At 40.4% G+C, this 23,707-nt stretch overlaps 1 protein-coding gene across 10 annotated transcripts in view; it reads right to left on the minus strand.

Moving 5' to 3' along the window:
- Positions 1–23,707, minus strand: part of SULF1 (sulfatase 1) — a 301,035-nt gene that overhangs the window by 40,591 nt on the left and 236,737 nt on the right. For 7 of the 10 annotated variants that reach the window (XM_021555564.3, XM_077783280.1, XM_077783279.1 and 4 more), the window contains 5 exons: positions 21,824–21,883; positions 21,273–21,506; positions 15,684–15,923; positions 3,207–3,358; positions 1,014–1,183 (listed from right to left, as the gene is read on the minus strand). In XM_021555564.3, the coding sequence (XP_021411239.1) occupies positions 1,014–1,183; positions 3,207–3,358; positions 15,684–15,923; positions 21,273–21,444 (734 nt within the window). In that variant the 5' untranslated portion in view covers positions 21,445–21,506; positions 21,824–21,883. Of the gene's footprint in view, positions 1–1,013; positions 1,184–3,206; positions 3,359–15,683; positions 15,924–21,272; positions 21,507–21,823; positions 21,884–22,443; positions 22,552–23,085; positions 23,243–23,707 lie in introns of those variants that run through there. The other 3 variants (XM_077783285.1, XM_077783283.1, XM_077783290.1) reach the window with 3 other exon arrangements.

Genomic DNA, 23,707 nt, shown 5'->3' on the forward strand with positions numbered 1-23,707 from the left:
AACCAGTGATCAGTTTATGCAGGCAGTTTATGCAGTAACTACTACTCCTAGAAATTTTAAAGTATTTGATGTAAGTTGAAAAACCATACTGGTGTGTGTACTACTGCAGAGTGTCCAAAATTTTTAGACCAAGGAGCTTTTCCATTGTCTAATGAAATTGATTTATCCTCATTTTGAGAGGACAGATAAATGTACAATCCAGATGAAATACTTTATTAAGATTTTGGTTTTACTTTTTTTTAGTTGTTTTTGTTCTATTGTTTTCTAAAGATGTGCAAATACATTGTTTCAGAACAAATGGAAAGACTGGTCTACAAACCCATGGGAGTCACAAGTGCAATGGAAATCTTCCATAGCCTCTCACTATAATGAAAAGGACCCAGAATTTTCAAGGTAGGAAGCAAGATGAGGAATCCACAGATGTAGACTCTCCACAGATTTTTACCTGAAATGGCTTTTTCTTCTAGAAACAAAATGAAGAGTTGGGGTTTTTTGTTATAGCTTAATCACCAGAAAAGATTAAGCATGTTATTTAAAAGTGCAGACCAATAGGCTATTTTGGGAATCTGCCAGTATCTAGTCTATAAACAAATCTGATGCTCTCAAAAGCTTCAAAAGGGTGTTTTTACTCTCAATGCGTTCAGTTAGTTAGAGCCCAGGAAGCGCATATCTTAGAGGGAAACGAAGGAAGTAATATCTTTCCAACAGATCCTGACCTGTGTCTACATATTTTCAGGGTATTGTAAGAAGCTGCCCTTACAAAGCCAAATACTGACCTTTTAATCTCCCACAACTTCCCAGGAGGAAAAGAGCTTCTCTCTGCTTTAATAATGGTCAGAGCTGTCACTCTCCCCCGCAAAAGGAACAAGCACAGCAAAAGAAACAAGCAAACATTCTCTGCTTACATGAGTGTCTTATATTTGAATTCCCTGCTCCTGCAACGTCTCCATAAACAAATCCTGCGCAGAAGCAGATACAAGGAGCGGGTCCGGCAGTGTGTGAGTTTCACTTACATGTGCTGTGAAGCGTTGGGGTAGAGCTCTGAGAATTGCGGTGCAGAATCCTCGGGGCCATGGGGTGCAGCGTGGCTGATGACCATCATTATGGGCCTATGGGGATATATCCTCTTAGACATTCTGAAGTAATTAATGCTCTCATTAGTGATTAGGTCTGTGAAGTAGTCCTGGAACATATGATTAACACAAAGCAAAAGTTACAAAGTGCATGATTAATTAGATCACACACTATCATGTTATTACGTTATTTTTCAAGTCCTCATTAAAGCTCAGGTCAGGAAGTAAAAGCATACCATCAAAGAGATGTATGATTTGAGGGAGCATAGGGGAGACTGAGCAGTAATTATTTTCTTAAGCAGGCAATGCCACATAAAATGAGACAGTATTTTGCAAATCAGATACAACAGCAAGTATTAAGTAAATTTGATAACCAGATTTGGTAATATAATGCTAAGTAACATTTAAAATGTCAGACTGTACTGACAAAGATATGTTTCTTAAATTTCATTGATGAAACACCTCACAAGGTAATAGCTCCCAAATAACATTGAATCTTAATCTGGTTTTATGTTTACATAAACCTCTGTCGCACACTCCTTGTTCAGACTATACTTTTGCATATGTACAAAGTGTAAGACAGCTACAACAGGCAACAGATTGCAAAAAATCTTAATCAAAGAAATTGCAAATGAGAATGCAGAGAGCAGTTGAATTCCTGAGGGCTCTGTTCATTTAATTGTGCAACTTTAAGTAGTGCAGCTGCTGAGATTAAGGTTGTGACTCGCTAATAAACTGGCTTAACCCACAGCTAAGGTGGCAAATGGAAGCCTACAAGGAAAAGGGAGGAAATGGAACTAAGAAAAATAGATGAAAACTTAAATTAAACCACCTGCCACCTTGGAGTATTCACTGTTGGCCTGGAGGTCTAGCTCGAGCTTCATTGAGAAAGTGCTGAGACAATGTTTGTAATTTCAAGCACTTCCAGGCATGACTAATCTTATGTTGTGGATTCAAGGCCCTGAACAGCTGCAAAAGCAGAGCCTGAGGGACAAGGTCTGTGTCACATGTCAGTGCTAGGACAAGCCATCCAGCTGTGACCTCCTTGGTCACCCGCTCCCTGTCCCCTGCCCCTTCCCCTTTCCTGCAGCACACTTGGAACATGCACAGTAGCCCTGGCTGCTACAAATCCTGCAAGCATATGGATGAGACAGTGAGTGATCCTTTCATTTCCAAAATGGATAACGAGTGTGAGGCACCAGGGCTGTGATAATTTCTGGGTTTGTGGCCTGAGTGAAATGCCTGTATGACTGCTCTCCCAAAGCATCTACTCCCCTCCTGTTTCCCAGTTTATTCTAGCTACATACACAGGGTGTGTAAAGAATGTATAACTAACCAGTATTCTATATTTCCTTTTTTTTTATACTCTGTATAAATATATAATCAGTATAATGTAATTTCTATGGATGGGAAAATCAGAAACAGGCGTCACTAGCTTCCAATAAAAACTCATTACATGGGTCAGAAACCACAGCTGCAACATCTGTATCATCTTCCTTGAGCTACAATTTGAGGAAATTCCAGATTGCTTTCTGCAGGCTGAACTGTCTGAGATCTCCCCTCCTAAGCCTTTCCAAGAAACTTCATGGCAGTGGGCAGGTCACCTTGGCATATTTTCCACAGTTTTTCAAAAGCACAAACAAGCTCTGAACTTTTCCAGCGGCCGTGTTCTTGCCCTTATCTACTCTTATACTCATATCCGGAGTGTGACACCACAGGCACACAGCCTTTCTTTGGTGTGCACTCCATAATGGAAAACAACATTAACCAAGGCTCTTCTGTGGGTAATAACTGAAAACACTCAGCAAACTTTAAAGTTCAGTAGCGCAAGGGGCACAATTCTTTTCGGGAAAGGCTTTTATTTACTCTTTGCTTCTGACACCAAAACTTTACATTCTGTCAGGGAGAGGGAGGGAGGAGAGGAAGGAGGGAGGTATCACCAGGCTCCACTGAAGAGCCTTGGGAACATTCTTCTGTTGAGTGATTAATATTCTTATGTGGAAATTGATCTGAAAATGACATCTCAATTTCATGGTTGTAGTTGTTTACTTAATTAATTATCTTGTTAATTAATTATCTGAAAGTTATTTTTGTATGGATTAATCATGTGACATTTATGTGTCTGGAAAATACCTTTGCATAATCAAATCCGTGTTTCTCTTTGTTACCATTGCGAGAAATGGTGTAATTATAGAAGCGAGAGTTCTTCACTAATCCAACCCACTCTCTCCACCCAGGAGGGATGTAGCTGCCATTGTATTCATTGAGGTATTTCCCAAAAAAAGCTGTGAAGTAAAAAAAAAAGAACACACACACACGTATGAGGCTTTGCAATCCAAGTCTTTTAGTCTGAGTCAAAAGAACATATGAATGAAGAGAAAATGTGTTAGAATGAGTCAGAGTTGCTTTACCAAAAATCTTCCTTTTATAACTTAGAGGGTTTTGAGATTAAAATAAGTTATTTCCAGACTTTTATGAGAGTTGAAAGCCTTCGTGACTTTATGTTTTATTCTTAATCTTTTGGAATCCAGTGTTCATGTGAAATACTTTCAGGGTTTCTTTTAGAAAGAATATACTCCTCTTGGTTTCCACTTGAATATGAAATAAAAGCTCAGTGCCCAGAGGAAACATCTGAGAAACACCTTGTGGTTTTAAGCAAGTCCTGTGATGTTTCAGAGCTTGGCTTCTGACTTTTTGAAAGTTCAGGCTTGCTATCCTGGCTACATTTGCTGGTTTGATAAAAGGTCTGGGAAGTACAGATCTCTATCCCACTAGGACATGTTCAGGTAGAGCAAGAAGGGATCCCCACCCTGCTTTGTTGCCACATCATCTCCAAGGCAAAACCTACAAAGAGGCAAAGACTTGGAGGTCAAAATCCTCTACCTGGCTTGCCAAACTCCATTTATGTTTTCCCATTACCTCAAGGTTACAAGTCAGAACCCACTCAGACTGAAAATTTCAGCCTTTGCTGTAGGTTTATAGGTGCTCCTGCCAATTCATCTGCAAAGAAGTGGGAAGAAAAGCAATCTCACAATGCAGTGGGCTCCCAGCTCTTTGGGAGTTGTGAATTGCCTGTGGCAAAGATACACAGACACCAAAAGCCAGCCAGCTGCCCTTGGAAGGGAGCATTAATACTGGCATAGGACCCTGGCAAATGCAGCCACGTTGCTTCTAGGGAGAGAGGGGTATGGGAGGTCTTTAGCTGCTTGTGTATGTTCTGTGACCTGGATCAAATAGTCAGTTTGGATGGGTCCATTCTGCTTTTCCACTGCCTGGGAACTGCAGTGACAAGACACCTGATCAGGTTTGCCATGTGGGTTTTTTGGGATTGATTACCTCCAATTCAGTCCCAGTGACCTACTGGGGTGTCTCAGTATCTTCACTGTTTCCCTTTCTAATTTTCTTGAGGTTTACAAGCCCCTGGAGGGCCACCTGTGCCAGCAGTTCTGCTGCTTGTGTCCCCAAGCAGTATGCACACAGGTACTCCTGGTGCTCACAAAATCAGACACCATGGCAGAGGAGGGAATAACAGAGACCTCTCCCTTTCCAGGGACAGAGCTCTTCATAGCTGTCCCTGCACCCCTCACAGTGCCCAGCCCTGTCCTTGCTGCCAGCCCCAACTCAGCAGTCAGGCTTGTCTGCAAAGAGCTGCTGCCCAGAGATGCTGTCCCTCAGCTGGGCAGTGGGACATACCTTGAATCCCTGTGCTTGTTTCCTACTAGGAAATGAAGTCACATTGGAAAGCCTCACATCCAACCTAGACACATGCAATCTAACCAAAAAAAGCACATTTGTGGAAGGCTCAAATAATTCAGATCTGATTGATGTGGGCATGGTGAACATCTTGGGAAAACTGGTGGAAAAATCAAAATGTTAATAATTAAGACTTGTCTGAGGCAACATAAATATGATGCAATTCAATCAGGGAACTGCCAAATGCCAAATGTAACCAGAGATTACGGTCATATATATAATGTTACTTTCCTATACCACGTGGAATGTGACATATAAACAAGTCCTACAGACATTAGACGGGGCTTCCAGCTCTTCTTCCCACAGCCACCAAGAAAGCAATCCAACCTGTCTCCTTTTTTATCCTGAGGCCTACCAGAAATCAAGAACTGTGAGGTGAAGAGAGTGACAGTGGGCAGGGAATGCGTGCCCAGCACTGTTGTCTCCTGGACTGGAAACCATACCTCTCATCTAAGGCAGCCAAACTGGTTTAAACTCTCAGCCAGATATCATTGGAAAGTATATGGGTAAAGGGTGAAATTCAGTGAGAAGGGAAACCAAGGAAAAAGGAGAAGGGGAAGAGAAGACAGAGAGAGACAACACTGAAGAAAAATATGGGAAAGTGATGTAACAGAGAGAGCCGAGCAAAACTAAGGGCAGTCTGTGGTTACAGGGGAAATCTGAGGTCAGCCCTTCTGAGTGCCATCCCAGGTCTACCAGCAGCTGCTGTACGATTTTGGGGAACCTTTGTGTCCTGTGCTCATGAGTAAAGGGCTCTATTACCAACCTGTCTGTCACAAATAGAGGTTTTCAAATTGTGAAATGGAAGCTATAACAATTCATCATATAGGATGGTTTGAACTCCCCATGTATTATAAAATTGACTCACTTGGAGACCTGGACTCTGCTATTTACAGCCTTGCCAGACTTTAATCATTAGTGGTGATAGTTTCCATGCTATCTGACTCAGGCTGTATGGAACCTTTTAGCCAAACAGTTCAGTAATTTCCAAGAAAAAGACTGGGAAAAAGAAATGGGTTCACTCATTTAAAAATAATTGTCAAACTTTTCTATAAGAAGTTCTAGTGTCTTGATGTAGGATTTGATGTAGGACCTTTATAAACAACAGAGGTGACTATGAAAATCTGTCTCAAAATGACCAAGCTCAGAAAAACTGTAGCACACAGATGATTACTCCACCTTCTCACTTTAACATCACAATGGAGTGCTCCTTTATGGATTTGAGAACGTTCCCCAAATTTAATTTTTGGCATTAAAACAAAAAGCCATCAGTTTCCCTTACTCCTGACTCTTTTTTGATATTCATTACCTGAGAGAAAGCCACCAGCATAAAATGAAGAGATGAAATGACCTGGGGCATAAGGATGAGAATAGATAAACTGAATTTGAAAATAAAGGATAGCTTGGAGCTGGGGAGGGCCAATTAATCTTGGAGTTTCCTTGCTTTAAATTACTTAATTTTCTAACTTTAATAATGTTTTGCGGGATACCTTTTGGCCCACTGAACCCCATATTTCAGTTCATATTATGAGACCTCAGACTGACAGCCTGAACCATTCACCTTTGTGTTTGCAATGATTCAGTATTTTATCATAAAAATAATCTCAGTGCTGTCAAATTTTAAGCAGCTCCCTGAGTGACAGTTTGCAGAAATAGATGTTTCTCCATGTTGCTGTGTAAAGCAATTCCCATGTCAAATGTGTAGCAAAGACCTGAATACTAGAAGAAACGGTGGCTGTGACAATGGATCATATTTGCCAAAATGCTTTAACCAAAAATGGTTTATTGGTCATAAGCTCAAGAGGATATGAGTAATTAGACAGATGAAGGGAAAAGCCAGGCTTTTACTGAAACAGAAGCGTTCAGTCTTTGCACCATGTGGTATTTTGAGTACTACTGAGAATAGGACAGGGCCAGTGAGTCAGAACTGGGGCCCAGTACCAGCGGTTAAGTGTCTGGCCCTTCAGGCTCTGAATGAAGAAAAGTGCCAGTGTAAAAGGAAAGCACAGGAGTGTCCCTGGGACTAATTACAATCACTAAGTAATCACCATGGGTATCCTAGTTGTTTTTTGTTTAACCAGAGGATTGTTAACAAGTAAAGCACTATGGAGTATGTCTAAGAACTGCCCAGGAACTGACATTGTGATGTGCAGATGTTTTTGCTGGGTCTTCATATGCTTGGCTTGTAGAGTCAACCCCCATCTTCAACTTAGCTGTAGCCCAACACTTGCTGAATTGCCCAAGTCTGAGAACTGACTGGGAAGCCTCAGCTTCAGAAGCCGCTTGTACTCAGCAGTTTAGATTTAGGAAGGGTTTAGGAAGCCATTTCTGCTTGCAATTAGTAAAATGGAGATTATGACTCAGTGGGTAAAAGCCTCATTAAAAAGTAATGCCATTTCAAGGGACATCTTTTCATTATTATGTGTAATAGCCCCCATAGGGATAGCAGCAAAGATAAATGCTTACTTTTGCATTTTAATAAGACAATTTTTATCTGCATTCTGGCAGTTTTGCTAACTATTCCCAGGACACATTGTTATTTTCTAATCACATGTAGTGTAGCTTTGAATATCAGAATAATTGTATTCTGTATTAGTATGTTCAATTATGTTTATGTAAACAACAACACATGGCATGGTGGACAGTTTTACAGACATCTGTGTGTCTCTGGAGGGGCTGAAGAATATATATGTCTGGTACCTGACATGAACAGATGCCTTAAGACAGTGTTTTGTTTTCCCTTTTACAGTTAGCTAATGATTTCTGTACGGGACTGAGAAATTCAGAGGGTTGCAAAGGGTGCAAGACAAATATAATTTTATCCAGGAGCTCTCTAATACTTACAGCTGACTGTGATTCAAATTCTCATAATTCCCAGGACTTCTTTTTCTAGCACTTTTTTCTAGCAATTATGACTAATGTTTACAGTGTTACACAATAGAGTTAGTCCTCTGACTCCTGTCAGCATTAGTGGATTAGTGCACAGGTGAGCTGGGCTACATCTACTAGTGAGACATCTCTGCACTTCCATGGATCAAAGGACATATATCATGTTCTACACCCTTGTTATTTGTTGAGACTTATGGGAATGTTTCCAAGTTAAAACAAATGCAAACCTTTAAAAACCCACACTGCAAAAAGGTTTAGTCACTGTGACCCAGACAAGAGCTTTAAGTAGACAGCCACTTCCTTTAACAAAGTCAGGAAACCATTTACAGGAGTTGCAAGGCACTGTTTATATGACATTTCAGGACTCAAACACAGTGATTCTATGCTTCTGTGGACAGAACCCAATATAATTTCAGCTTCTGAATCATTCCAGTAAATTCCTCCTTGCTTTCTTCCCATTATGCCAGCCATAGATTCAAACCCTGGAAGTTTGATTTTTCCTCTTTGTTGAAAAATTGCAGAGGATTAGTGTATCACATCACTGGAGTGTAGAAAGCCAGCTCAGTATGCCAGCACTGCCTAGGAAATGAAATAAGCATTGTCCCAAAAAATATGATGAGGAAACTGAGGCACTAAGAGGTTAACCTCAGCTACACCCAAGTCATGCAGGAAGCCTGTGGCATTGCCAAGAATATAATTCAGATTACACGGTTCCCAGTCTTGTAACTCAAACATGGTAGAAAACCCCAGGTTTTTTACTTTTTCTCCAGCTTTGTGGGTCTTTCCCAGTTGCTGCCAGGTTTACCACTGCAACCAAAAAGATCATCAAGGATTTTGTAACTTTTTGCACTTGCAAAAGGCATTAGCCTATAACTTGATATAGCAATTGTTAGCCTGCGTGATGTCTTTAACAAAGCCTGTATTATGGGCCAAGCTGGTAGCACTTTCCAATACTGATGTTGTCTGACACTTCTCATTATAAGACCCTGTTTTCAGCTGCTTCTAACTCTCTTATACTTGGACTTAAATTTTCCACACTGGATGTCTGCCTCAGGCTGAATTTTTTGAAACTTTTTAGCCCAAACAGTAGCCATCTTTGAGAACCACAGCAATGGAAAAGAAATTAGGCTTAACATCTGAAAAAAATTATGTAAGATTTCATTTGATAGTACTTACATGCTCTGCACTGAGAGCAGGAGCTCTGTGAAAGACATGATGGTCTCTCTGCCAAGGAGGCATCTATTAGAATCCTTTGAATAAAACCCTGTAATTTGCATGTGCTGGAGATCTGGACACCTCAGGACATTTATTCCCTGTCCACCTGTGAATGGTGTCAGTAGGAGGGAGAAAGTTGATTGAAATGCAGAGGGCAGGAGGTGACCCGATAAGGACAAGCAGTCTGGGGAATGGCAGGAAATCCAGCAAAGGAATGGGGCGGGGGAAGAAGCAGTGGGGGCTTGGGGCCCCAGGACTGGGAATGTCAACCAAGAACTGGGACAATGAGTGCAGAAAGGAGAAAGAAGCTGATTGACAAGCCGGGTGGGAGAAACAGATTTGCTGATCAGGCTGGAAAAGGAGATCGTTAATGGTAAGCAGTGGGAACAGGACATGTCTGTCAAGAACTGACTGGACTTGAGAGAGGAGGGAGGAAGAGAGGGAGAGAGGGAGGGAGGGAATGACTTGAGGACAGAGAAGCATAGGGACAAAGCTCAGAGCAGAGGCCAAAGTGATGTCTTGCAGGGCAAGAAAACTGAGGAGTGGACACTGCACTGCCTAAGGTGGGTAGGATGGAGGGAGTCAGAAGTCCTTTTGGTCAGAGTGGAGGACACAGTAATGTCTGAAAGGACTCTTGAGTCTTACTGGCTCCTGCCTTTCATAAGACATCTAGAAACGTACAGCAGCGTGCCCAGCCCTATGTATGTTATAAAACCCCACTTTGCTTAGTTTCTCAGCAAGTGAGCAGTGGCATGGGGAAGATGGGATATGAAACCCTGATCCTTGCTGATGTGGAGGCCAGCACTGTGTCCTTTGATAGAACTAGTCTATCTTTTCAAATGGAGGAAATATCATCCTCCATAAAGTGGTATGCTGTTATGTAGTCAAGGACTATAATTTGGCCATGTGAACAAGAGATGAAATGGTTGCATAGAAAATGTTCTACCCAGATTTTCCTAAATTAAGCACTTGAATATATAAACTTGTTAAAAGTCTTTTAGTGTATGGTTTTCTGTGTGATATTTGATAGCATAGAATTCTGCTTTAAGCATAAGTAGGCAGATATACTGTGGTATTTGATGAAGTCCTGGACAGAAACCAAAAAAGTTTCACTTCACATGATACCATAGAACTAGAAAATCCTGCATGTTATTCTTTTGGCCTTTTTCTTCTTCTACATTTCACTTTCTGTGGACTATGTGCACACATTCACCACATTGCACTTTCATTTATACATTTTTTCATAGACAGAAAGTGCAAATTATTCTGAAAACCTAGACATATTTTTAATTATTTAAAATATTTGCAGATTAAATTATGTTTGATGCTTCCCAGAATATTTCATACCAATTAAGAAAGAGCCTGAAAACTCAGAGTTCTCTCTTTCCTTCTTTTCACTTTAGAAATAATCTGAAAACCAGGATTTATTCTCTGCTCACTCATTCCCACCTCTGTATCATATTGTGCCACCCTCTCTGCTTTGAAAGGGTGCATGAGGTAGGATACAAATTAGGTCACTGAAATGATGCAGATTAAAAATAGCAAGTGCTGGCAGTGATTTGTACTGCAAGACTGTGAACAGGAAACATACTGGCTTTGCCTCCAGAGGAAATTTATTGTCTGCCTACACCTTCAGGAGGCATAGCTTTTGCTCTCTTTATGAAAGATTAACATGTCCCTGTGTGTCAGAAGGGAATGGTGCACAGTTTAAATACTCCTTAACTTTCAGCTTCCTGTCATCTCAGTGCTTTATCAGTTCCTTGTTCATTACACGAAGAAATGTACCCATAAGTGACAGATGTCAATGGGCACACTGATATGTGCTGTTGAACACATTAGCCAGTTGTCAACTAAGTGACCATTTCTGCTCATCACTGCACAGAAGTCTGTGACTAATGTCAAAACATGCCACATAGGGGCATCTTGGTGTCACTTCTTGAGTTTGGAGTCTTACAAATGAAGGAATTCAGGAATTAACATTTGAGCTGCTTAACTTTGCATGTTACCGTTTTTGTCCCACAAATGGCATCAGAACACTCCCATGCATGAATCTTGAGTGTTATTCTAATCAGTTGATACATCTGAGCAAGAAATAAAATACTGGGAAATACATCTTCCCAAAGACAATTCCAAAAAGTGCAAGCAAATAATTGCCTAATTTGGTGGTCCTTGTTCTTTCAGGTGGGATTCCATGAAGTTTGGCATGGTGCTGTGAGACTGTCAGCAGCTGCTGAGCCAAGGCAGAGTCCTGCTCCCTCCTGCACAATTACACTGGCTGTGAAGGGCTAAGAGGAGAGAGGATTAGAGAGTAGTAATTCTACAAGGTAACATTAAGCAGAGAGGGTTTAGAGTGCGTAGGTGTGTTAAGTCAGGATAAGAATTTAAAACTTATACTTCTTTTCATACTTGCAAAGGGATGAAACTTCAGCTGGTAAAAATGTAAAATCCTGCAGTATGTAAGGTATGACCCACTACTCAAAAATAAAGTGTTTATTTTATTTATATCTTCTGAATGTTGGCTGTTCTCATGTGATGGTTTGTCTTCTAAAATACCAAGATTATCCTTGGGTGCTGCTCAAATATTAAAATGTAGCACAATTTCCCTTTCCTACTAATGAAGCCAAAGTTTCACTTCTGGGATTTTCCTTTGTCTTTGTGTAGGTGAATGACAGGGGGAACTAGCAACAGCAAAGGGCACATCTGAGAGGCAAGACTATGTGCTGTAGGACTGGAACAGAGCAGTAGGAGATGAAGAAATTATGAGACTGAAAGAACAGCAAATGACCAGCCAATACTTTGGAAAGTACAAAGCAAAATCTCTAACTCCTGCAGTTAGTAAATTTATGAATTAAACTTCTAAATCTAAATATCTGAAGGAATATCTATTGATATAAAAAAACTATGAGATGAAAGAAAACTTCTCAAGCATTTCTCTTAGTTTCAAAAAATTTGAAAGTGAGGGACTCTTTCTCCTCTCTAGTGTGGCTGCCTGGATCCTATGTAATTAAAACAAATGTCATCACTGAAACTCTCCAGAGCTGCTTTGTTTTCTCTTTCTACCTCTTTACTGTGTGCCTTCCCTGCTATGTCCTACAAATTCAAATTTAATATTACCAGTTTTGTGGACAATCAAGAAGCTGTGCAATTGGTTCGTTGCTGCATTGATATACATCTTGTGAATACGGTAAACTGTAAACATTGAAACATCCTTAATAGTTTTGGAAAATTATAATTAGAAGCAAAAGTGATTTCAGTTTGTCACTGTTATTTCTGAATATTGTCTGCCCTGCTACTGCCCAGTATTTTTTCTGTATGCTGCCTGCCTTGCTAGTGTCCAGCACAGTGTCTGCCTATGATTTAGCACTGACATACAAACTTCAAAAAGGGATGTTTCCATGAAATGCAACCTTGCCCTTAGATCACATCAGAGTAGAAGAATAAAACAGAAAAAGGAAAGAAAAAAACATTCTGTCCTTTGCCAGGTTTCCCCAGTGGGCTCTAATTATAATCACAGTTTATTAGAGCACGTTTCAGACCTCACTTTAAAGGGCCTGCTGTGCTTGTGTGGAGTCCTCATGGCTTCAGCACAACTCCCCTCATAACAGTCTGCCCACATGTGATCAATTGCAATAGAGGGGCCTTAGTAAAGGCTGCTGCACGTTTAGACAATGGATGCTTTATAGATATTGAGAAATGGAGCAAACAGAAGTGAGGGCATTATAGAAACACTTCCCCCCCCCCCCCCCCCCCCCCGTATATTGCCATTGACATGTATTAATTTGATCCTATGCAAAAAATGCATAAATTCTACCAGACTGGAGGTACTGTACATCGTCTCATCCAGACTGAAGCTCTCTGGTCAGGTGTCTTATCAGGACTGCCACTAAACTGTGACTGGCCTGGGTCATTCACTTCTCTTTATGTGTCTCAGTTTCCCATTGAGGAGGTTACTGATTTACTGTCAAAACATGTAGAAATGCACAGGGTAAGTATCTATAACATCTGCAACCTCTCTCCACAGTTTCCTCATTTTCACTCCCAATTATTCTTGTCTCCCAGGTATTTTTGAGTGATTATAATTTTACTAAACTTTCTAGCTGTGAAATGTCGATTATCACTTGGCTAGCAGACTTTTGGTGACTTTTTAATAAGGCAACACTATCCTTGAGAAATGTATTATAAGATCTGCTGTTAATTAAGCTACCACCTCAAAAAATAATTGTGGCTTAATTAGAAGATAGGGTTATCTTACAAGGAGTAAAAAGATAAATCTTTGCAGCCATAGTATTGTAGGATTGAACAAGGTACCTCAGTCAGAATTGGAGATTCATGCAGGTATTTCCATTTGTTTCCATTTTCTACTCTTTTCTGCCCTTTGTTAAAACTCACCTATCCTGACAGTTTTAGGACTGATGTTCTGTTTGCCTGCCTTTGAAAAAGTACTTTTTTCCTGTTCCTTTCCTTTTGACCCCTTTTTCCTTTCTATGTAATAGGGTCAAGTCTGCATTTAGTAAGCATCTCCACATGTCTTCATAACACAAGGCAGTGCAGAAGGTATGCTCTAAGCTGTGTTTACCCTCAGAGGGGCAAAAAAGACTAGTGACAGAAGCTGTTCTGCTTATGTGTGAAGCATTTAGTTGTGCAAAACATAGATGACAAACCAATAGGATGCTGATTTTTTAAGAGCACTAAAGCCAGGTCCCACATGAAGCAGCCATACATCAAGCAGAAAGGATTTCTGAGATGTAAGTCATGAGATAAAGCTTATATTTTAGGTCAAATTCAGCACCTTTTCTAACAGTGTTGGTCAATTCACTCTTCCTTCCTTTTTTCCTCCAAAGCCTTGATGCTGACCCCTACTCAGGCTTAGCAATGCTGTACTCAGATGGCAACTTCATTGAGACCAGCTTCATAGTGACTGAAGTACTATTCAGCTCATATGTCAGAGCCCAAAAAAGTTAAAGATATGTCTGGTTTTGTTTTCAATACAAGAAGCAGAAGTTCTCCAGAACTAGAGATGCAGAGAGACAGAAAAAAGAGAGAACTGTCTGTGGTGAACAAAAGATAGCACAGAGGGAGATAAACTTGAGGCATTGGAGGTAGTAGCTTTAAGAGATTTAAGACTAGCAGACAGCACGGAGACATTTGCCAGCTCTGTGTTTTGAAAGCAATCCCTTTTTGTGCCTGAGCTGCGGATAGAAACAAGTTTCTTTGCTGCCAGTTACATTGTAAGGAAGGCAGTTGGCAGGAGATCTGTGCCTCCTTGCTCTGTAAAGGGGAGTCTGTGTAGCTGAATGACACTTCTGGACAAATTGCACTCTGACAACCTCGCACAACTCTGGTACCTTGAGGAAGGGAAGTCAGGATGGAGCCTAATGTGTCTACAGATTCAATTTTTGGGGATAGGTGATGGAGAAATGAATTGAGTTTTACATCAAGCTGAAGCACAGACGAGAGGAATAAGAAGAGTTCTTTGTAGACAGGAAAGGGATCTCCTGACTACGGAAAACCACCAGGAATTTACAAGAAAACTATCAAATCTTATTGGTGCACAGTAGAACAATCCTTCTTAAAGGCATGTTTCTATTCCTTTTCAGAAAATGCAAATGAAATATCACCCCACAGCAAAGTTTAAATTATACTATTCACCTTGTTTTGCTCCCATGACAGTCCCTCCACTCCTGTGAGGTCCTTGGCACCAGTTCCCAGCCTGGCCCTGACATCTTCTTCCATAACTGCTAACAGCTGTCCACAAACAGGATGCAATATTGACCATAATCACGCCTGGACCTGCCAGTTCAGACCCACAATGCCACTAAAATGCACCTCTTTCACTGTAGGTGTAACTGCCCAGCAGCTTATTTCCCACCTGGGACATGCAAATGTGAAAATATGCTGCTTCACTACCAGTGGGTTTCTTTACCTGGCTGTTACTGCAGATGTGGACCAGCAGGCAGTACTGCCCTACTCTCCATAATATTCAACCTCTGCCCTGCACAGCAAGTTTGGGACAACAGTTGCTTTTGCTGTGGTTTAACCCCAGTCAGCAACTAAGTACCAGTAAGTTGCTTTCTCACTCCCCACCCCCTGCCACAGTGGGATGGGGAGGAGAACAAGAAAGAAGGTAAAATCCATGGCTCGAGAAAAGAACAGTTTAACAATTTAAATAGATGTAATACTAATAGCAATAGCAATAGCAATAGCAATAGCAATAGCAATAGTAATAGTAATAGTAATAATAATATTTTGGGAAACAACAAAAAGGGAGAGAGAAATAAACACCACAAAAAACTCCCAAACCCCCAGGTAATACAAAATAGAACTGTTCATCACTCATTTACCAAGTTTCTCATCCAACCAGTTTCTAAGCAGCATCCTCTGGCAAGCTTTTCTCCAGTTTGTGTACTGAACATGATGCCTTATGCTATGGAATATCCCACTGGTTGGTTTAGATCAGTTGTTCCAGCTGTGTCTCCTCCCAAATTTTTGTGCCCTTCCAGCTTTCTTTCTTCTCAGCATGAGACACTAAAAGCTTTTGACTTGGTATATGCACTACTTAGCAGCAACTAAAAGCTTTGTTCTGCTATCGAGATCATTCTCATGCTAAATCAAATACACAACACTACAGCAACTCCTAGGAAGGTAATGAACTCCATCACAGCCAAGAGCAGTTTCATTTCAAGCAGTGACTTAAGAGCAATTGCTGAATATGTCATTTTCACTTTAAACCAAGAGCTGTGCTTCATCTCTTACCTGTTCTGTACCCAGTGTTATTGAGATACACTGCAAAGGTACGAGGCTCATGAGTAGCCTGCCATGAGGGAGAAGAGCAGTTTTCGTTGTTGGTGTAAATGTTGTGGTTGTGCACATACTTCCCAGTCAGCATCGAGGAACGAGATGGGCAGCACATGGGGGTAGTTACAAAGGCATTGATGAAAGAGGCTCCTCCATTCTCCATAATCCTCCTGGTTTTATTCATCACTTGCAAAGAACCTGCAATAAGAGGTACTGATCACCACTGTGCCGTAAAAGATAGTTTGAATATATTGGCTGTTATTTTGCTGTTAAAAGTAAAGTGTCAGTGATTATCTTGCCTCTGAACATCAGTGTGCTTGACTCTGTAGCTTTGGTAATTTTAGGAGAAAAGATCACATTTTTACTATACCAACAAAAATACTTTTAAGGATTCCAGAAAGATGATTTTATTTTCCCTCAGACTTCAAAACAAAGTTAAAATATGGACTAATCTAGAAACAGTGTCAAAACTGTATCAAATTTATAGGTCAATAGTTCTTCAAATGCAGCTGTAGAAAAGCAGTATGCTACACAGACTGAGTATGTCAATATGCCAGTAAAATATGTAAAATACTGAGATTATCAATTAAAATGTTAATACTCTTTCCATTTTATCAGATAACACAAGAAAGAGAGAATAGAGAGAGGAAGGGAGTAAAGGAGGGAGTGAGAGACAGAAGAAGGAAGGAGAGAATTCAGTAGCAATTATTCTAAAGGAAAGTTTCTGTGGACACAAGATCAGCATGTCTGGTTCTGATACTAAAGCACTGTGCTCAAATCAGTTTGCAAAAAAAAAGGCAAAATGCAGCACCTTTCTCAAGAAATTGCATTGATACTGTTGAAAGAACAAAGACATTTTTTGCATCCTTCAAAGCATCTTCATGAACTGCAAGGTGAGACAGGCAGGGCTTGCAGATTTCTGATTGCAAAAAGGCTGAGCAGCCTTGGATAGAGCCTGTCAGTATTTGCTGACAGCTGTCAAAGTTTGTTCTTTATGTTATCCAACAGAGCAGATATTGAAGGGTGGGGGTGAATTGTAGATATGTCAGTATGTGCCTAGGAAACAAATCTGTGAATTGTAGTACTTGCACAATGTTGGTGATAAAAAAGAGTTTCTGGAATTATATATTTTTTTTTTTTTTTTTTGCGTCTGACTGTCCTTTACATTTAAATCTGTTGATTCTTCTGATACAACAATTTTTCTTGATGGTTTTGTTTATGTTGATTGAAAATTAAACTAAAAATGTTCTAAAACAATTGCAAACCTGCCTGTAAAACCATAAAACTCCTAAGGAGACTCAACTTTAGATGTTAGCAGTAAAATCTTAAAAATTATCTTACTAGTTAAAGTTAAGCATACTCTGTTTTGGTTTTAGGCTAATGAGTCAGTGCTGAATATGAAGACTTTTGTGCAAAAATATTGTTAAAAAAAGGGAAGAGGCAGTAGGTTCTTCTGCATTTCATTTAAAATGCCAGGGTCTCTGTCCTTAAGGATACATTTAATACTGTGTATGAAAGTCACCATCACTTTGGACTCAATTTTCATTGCCCTTATTTTCTAAATGCAGAACACCTGCATTTGTGCTTTCCTGAATCCCATGTGCTAGGGATACAAGAAAGAAGAAGAGTAACTGAGAGGTCCCTGAACACAAAAGGTCTCCATTTACATGAGTAGGAGCATTTAACTGAATTGTTAAGTAAAAGACAAATGAGAGATCATCCTCATTCTACATGCTTTTATCTTGGACCTTAGGCTGACTTTTTAGTTTTTGCTTTGTTTTGTTCTGTTCTGATTTCACCAGAGCTTTCCCATTTTTGAAAGGTCACAGTTTTTTCCTGAGAACTTGGCTGTAAAGTGCTTCGAGGTGCTCTGATAGAAAGTGGGCTATTCAGGCACCCTAATGCACAGTAACTGCAGCAGAGCTCATCTTCACTTTCCTGCCTCCATGTATTATAAATGAGTAGCTGTTAGAGTGCTTCCTCATTCCTCCAGCTGGTCAGCCCTCTGCTCTTGCAAACCTGCTGTTTATGACTAAGTTTTCCCTCCAGGTATGCACTTACTGACACTGATAATAGATTAAGCCCCTCTGGAAATTCTGGAACAGGCACTTCAAAGCAGGTGAGACGTCCTCATTTGGAAAACAAAACACAAGCAGGAGATAAAAGTTGCTGATATAAGTTATAATCCTTTGCTGTCTGTGACTCTCCTCACAGCTTGTGTTTTTTACCATCTGGCCCACAGTCTTCAGGGCACACGTGCTCAGGCGCTGTCTGTCAGCAGGACACTCGCGCTCTACATGACGGGCTGGGGAGCACCTGAGGGCAACCAGATAACTGGGAATGGCCACTTTGGACACAGAAGTTAGTGAGTTTTGTCAGACAAGAAGTTCAGTGTCACTTCTCAGTCTATTCTCATACTTCAAGAAATATGTTTGGTAACCAAAGTACCAAGTCTTTAAAATTGCTATGGGGTGGGCATCTCTACAAAGGGATGTCTAGGAGCCACCCTGTCTTTATAGGGGTGTATGCAAGGGCCCAGGAAGGTAATGGACTTTTTCAGATCAGCACATATCCCCATTTTTTTGGGTTATGTTTTTTAGTGCACTAGTTCTAGGGAAGATGGAAAGCACACCAGGCAAATTATGCCTTTGATGCATGTAGATGATGCTATGATCTCTTCACCCAGTGCTCTATGCAGTAGCTGGTTTATGTAGATTTCACTCGGTGGTGCATTAGGCTGTAAAAAAGGGTCAAAACCACTGTAATTACCAACATACTCAATAGTTTTTACTTCTATGTGACATTATGCAAGATATTTTTTATAGTGAGATTGGGGTGTCATATACTGAGGTACTAATGTGTGCAAATAATAGAGAATTGGGAGGACAGGGGAAGAGATCAAAAGGCAAACAAAATGTTGGACAGAAGAGAATATGGACCTGACCCCAGTGGGAGCTGGGGCCACTGGCCTGAAGCACCACAGCATGCTGTCTGCAAGAGGGAAGAAGTTCTGGGTTCTGGGAGCTTTGCCTTGAGCAAGATGCATTCATTGGGCAGTGAGTCCTCTACCCTCAGGATCTTGGTAGGGGAAAGACAGCGCACAGTGGCATGATTTAAGAAGTAAAATACCATTTGAGCCCAAGTATTTGCTGAATTACTTCAAGAGCTGTGGGCCAGGCTACTTCACACAGCTTAAGCTGAAATCCACTAGCTGATTTAGCTGATCCCCACAAACTGTGGGTCAATTTGTTGGTTTTATCTAATAGAGCGAATGAGACACAACTCTGCTGAATTTCTTTGCACTCAGAATGCAAAACTCAGGGGGATGGTGCAGATCAATAGAAGATGTGCATACCCCTATGGCTTGAGCACTAACTAAATGCAAATGCCCTGCCTCTTGCAAATTTAATTTGGATGACTCCTCTATATATCAGTTGCACTCAGTCAGATGAATATTTTTGTTCAATGATTATACAAGCTCTGGAGACAAATTCTTCCTTATTGAAGTCTATAATGCACCTTATATGCTTTTATGTTAAAGAATTCATTTAGAATAGCTTTTAGAAATGTTCATGCTGGGAATACAATAGCAAATAATCCATGTTCAGCAACTTTCAGTCTTGTAATTTTTGGATACCAATGCCTAAGTTTTATTCTGTTTGTGGCAGAAAGTGTTATTTCCCACTGACTTTTGAGAAATTTAAGACATTTCTCAGGAATCAATGAAGAGCAAGAGGAAAACTCACACATGGAAAACAGTTTGGCTTTATTTTTCAAATAAGCAGAATGATTTATTAGCAGAAGTGCGAATAATGCAGTACAGTAAATCTTTAGGCTGAATGCTGTTTCCTGTGAAATGATCTATGAAAAGGGGAAACCTGTGTGTTCATTCAAGGCAGTGGGAATGCACACACACCCAGGCTATTGCTCAGCTGCCTGCTAATAGGAGCCAGAGTGCCCTGTGAACATTCAGAGTAGCTTTCAAAGAGAAGAGCTCCACAGTATGAACAAAGTGACTCGCCACATCCTTCCTCCTTTTTCACTGCTCGCAAACCTTCTTGCAAGACTGAGGACAGCAAGTTGGTAACACTGTGTTCAGAGATGTGTGTCTGCTGACCTACCTTCCCCAGTGCCCTGAGTGCCCTGGAGAGAGTAACTCTTTCAGACCACGGAAAGGAAGACTTGACTTGACCCTTTTAACAAATTTTTTCAGAAAGACTCCATCAAGAAGAAATGTACTCCCATTGTAAGACCTGTATTTTAGACCAAAAATAGCACTGGGAACAGCTATTCATTATGCAGCATGGCTAAACAGAGCAGAGATTTGAAAGAGTGAAAAAGAAAAAAGATAAGAATCACTCAGATCTAAAGGCCTGTGTTTGGAGCTCCGCTGCATAAAAGTGCCAATCCTCAGTCATGAAATATAGTTTATTAATTATCTTTTCAGAACCCTGAAGAACTGTGGAATTATTATTGCATCATGGCAAATACAAAAATGCTAGCAACCAAAGAACTGCATTTAGATACAGATCATATTTTGTCTGCAATCTTCTGTCTGAAAGTATGCGATTTTAGAACAAATGAAGTTTTCTTGAATGAAGCATTTATTTTTCAATGCCATATGGCATTTTGTCTAGAAATTCACTATACTTCCATTAAAAATATGTCTCTCATAAAAAAAAGCTAAGAATGTAAGATTTCATTTCAACTTAATTTGCCGTTTTTTCACCTTTTTGATCTCACAACCCAAAATATTTGCTTGGGGGTAACCTAAAATGATCCTCTTTCTCTCCTTGATTTTTCATTTTGGGCAGTGAACCAAAAAATCAGTTATATGCATAACTACCATTAATATCTTTCTAACTTACTTAATGGAAAACATTCAAAGGCCTCCTGGAACATCATCTAAGTGTTTTAACTTTTTCCACTCTAAGAAAAATATGCAAAAATCACTTCTAACTGGTATGTGCTCAGATATTTACTATACTTGTGAATGCAAAACTACCATGCTTTTATACATACAGCATAGTTCTTAAAGCAGATGGATTTTAAACACGTCAGTAATTCAGGTAAATATTAAGATTACTAAATCCTGTAACTAGACCAGTTTGTCTGTGTGGATAAGTATGTCAGATGACATACATCCCTGTGACAAATATGTGGAGATACAGACACCTATACGTATTGAGGGAAATGCTGGCCTCACAAGCCTCCTATTTCTAAATGCTACAAAAAGTCATAGAGTGAGAAAAGATTTTTGATGCAAGTTTTTTACATGTACGTCCTTGCATACATTATTAAATCATTTTGTTGTGCTGATTAAAATTTCCCATGGTGGATTTTGCTAATCATGTATTTCCTAAAGTCTGTAATTAAATGTGGTGAATGCCATTAAATAATACTGTTAATTCATTTTCCAAACTTGTCCCACATTCTGTTACTATTCCAGGACCAGCAACTTCCCTGAATCTAAAGTTCTTTTGGCTTGACATAAACTACTGAAAGACACATGAAAAAATGTAGTAGCAAACAACAATTATTTCTCACCTAGTTCCACATCTTGATCATCTGTGAGTACAAGGATGATATTTGGTCTGATATTTTTTCGCTCCTGCTGCACACGTCCTCTGAACCTTGGAGACTTGATGGTGGAACAGTGACTTGTTAGCATTTCAGTACTGAGCACTGCCAACATGAGTGCAAACCAAGAAGGCTTCATAGTAGTTCCAGTATTTCAATGAAAAGACTGATCCAGAAGTCCCTGAACTCTAGTTTTCAAGACTGTAAAAGGAGGAAAAGAGATTCTGTTCAAGCAATAAATAAACTTCCAGTCATACATTGAAAGGATGGCACTTAAGGAAGTCAAGCCTGACACATACCATTTAACATGATTATAAGCCATATTGTTGAATGAGAGCTTTATTCTGTCATTTTCTAAGAATAAACTTGGTCATTCTGCAACTATGCTCTCTCAAATAAATTTTTGCTTGAAGTCATGCCTGCATTTTGTATAGACATGACTTCTGGTAAATTCCTCACAGTGCTCCTTCTCCTACACCCCACGCTTTTTATGAAGCTTGGCTCCTTACATTCAGTACCTGGGCACAGTAAAAAATTGCCGGGATGCAGACGTGTTCAGAACATCTGTAGGAGGAGCCCTGTGAGAAGAAGAAAGCAGAAGTCTTGTGAGTCAGTGCCCTCAGTACTGTGGCTGTGCTTCAAAGTCTCCAGAACTGTTTGTTACAGCTTCTTTCTCTGTCCTGAAAGAAAAGAGTGAAAAAATTGCATTCTCCATAGCTCCCCTATCTAATTTAATACCATACCTATGCAGGGGTTGGATGGCATCTTGGCTGCTAGAGATAAAGGGCATATATCTCATATCATCAGACACAGGTGCTTTTCCAATATTCATAGTCAGATTTATAGTGAGATTCTGAGAACAAGCATTAATTCCAGCATATGACACCTGGCAAGCACTAACACCGTTTTGGGTTAACCCACCTGCATGAGAGACTAATCCCTTAAAAAGCAGAGGGGAGAGCATGGATGTCATTTACAAACTGCATGGGATCACTGTGTGAAAAGTCATCTTCCCACTGACAAGAAAGCTCATATTAAATGACGGTCCATATGATCTTACCCAGCGTTGTGAAAGAGCACAACCATCCCTCAATCAATCAGCGACAGAGCTGAGCGCCTCATCCATAATGCACAGTACCTCTGCCACAGCCTCGTCCTTGACACTCCGCTTCCAGACTTGTCTCAGTGCCTTATCAGAGCCCCCTCTCCGTGCCTGTCAGTCAAACAGCCTTGCTTTTGTAAGACCTGCTGCAAGCACAGAGGCTTGGCTTTGCTGCGGCACATTTAAACCAGTGACTGAAAATGACTGATTGGTCTGGAGAGGAAGGGGTAGCCACTTACACTTTAACATTTTTGGCATTACTGACTGAAGCTCTGCAAAACCTGTCTGTAATACAAGGGAAGGGAGGGAATATCTAGGGGCAAAAAGGAAGGGGGTGGGAAAGAAACCACGGAGTCATGCCTGTGCCCTCCAGGGTATTGACCTGCCGCATAGATTTCTTCTGGTTTTATTCTGAGACTGTGGATAAAAGCACGGTGATATCGGTCAATTAAAAAAACTCACAAAACCACCCAAGCCCAAGAACAATCAAGAAGTTTGCCCAAGGGGAAAACTGCATGGGAACTGGGGTGTGCCTTATATAATTAGACTGGAGCATAAATCACGAGATCTGTGCACCCACACCTGAGACTTCAGACATGCAACATGAGCCACAAACAGATTAATAAACAGAAATAATGAGAGCAACACAGAAGACAAAAGGGGCCTCCAATCACTCACCTAAAAATGCGTTAATAAGGAGATGCTCTAAATTTCAGGGGAAGAAGCCACAGCAGAGGGAGGGGATGGGACTTGGTGCTGGACTGCTAGAAAAAGGATCGTGTTCTTGTTTCCACATACACCTTTTATTTTAAGCTTCGCAAGCTAAACAGTTTCATGCTCCTCACTCTGGCAGGCTGTAATTACACCAGAAGAGTGTGAACGTCTTTAAAAGGAAAATCCAAGCATCCGTGGCAGAGAAATCTTGTCTTTCATTGTCTCTGCACCAACCAACACTCCAGCCTTCTGCTAACATTACAGAACTGCAAAGTCAATACAGGGGATCGCCATCGAAAAGCAAATGCTATTTCAGTGACTACACAATATTCAGATAAGTCACTGGAAGTCTGTAATTAGCCTGGATGGACTTTTAAAAATAGTTCCATTTTCATGTATATGTTCTTAAGTCACATAAAATCGGACAAGAGCCCCGAAGACTAGGGTGACCAGAGAAGTCAGCTTTCTTCTGACAGACACCAGATACATGCTCTTGGTGTAAAAGCAGAAATACAATGTCTCTAGATGTCTGATCTTTAAATAGCAAAACTTTGACTCACATAACAAAGCACAAAAGGCTATAGGA

The sequence above is a fragment of the Lonchura striata genome, chromosome 1 (assembly GCF_046129695.1).
Source record: "Lonchura striata isolate bLonStr1 chromosome 1, bLonStr1.mat, whole genome shotgun sequence".
In the NCBI taxonomy this organism is placed as follows: domain Eukaryota; kingdom Metazoa; phylum Chordata; class Aves; order Passeriformes; family Estrildidae; genus Lonchura; species Lonchura striata.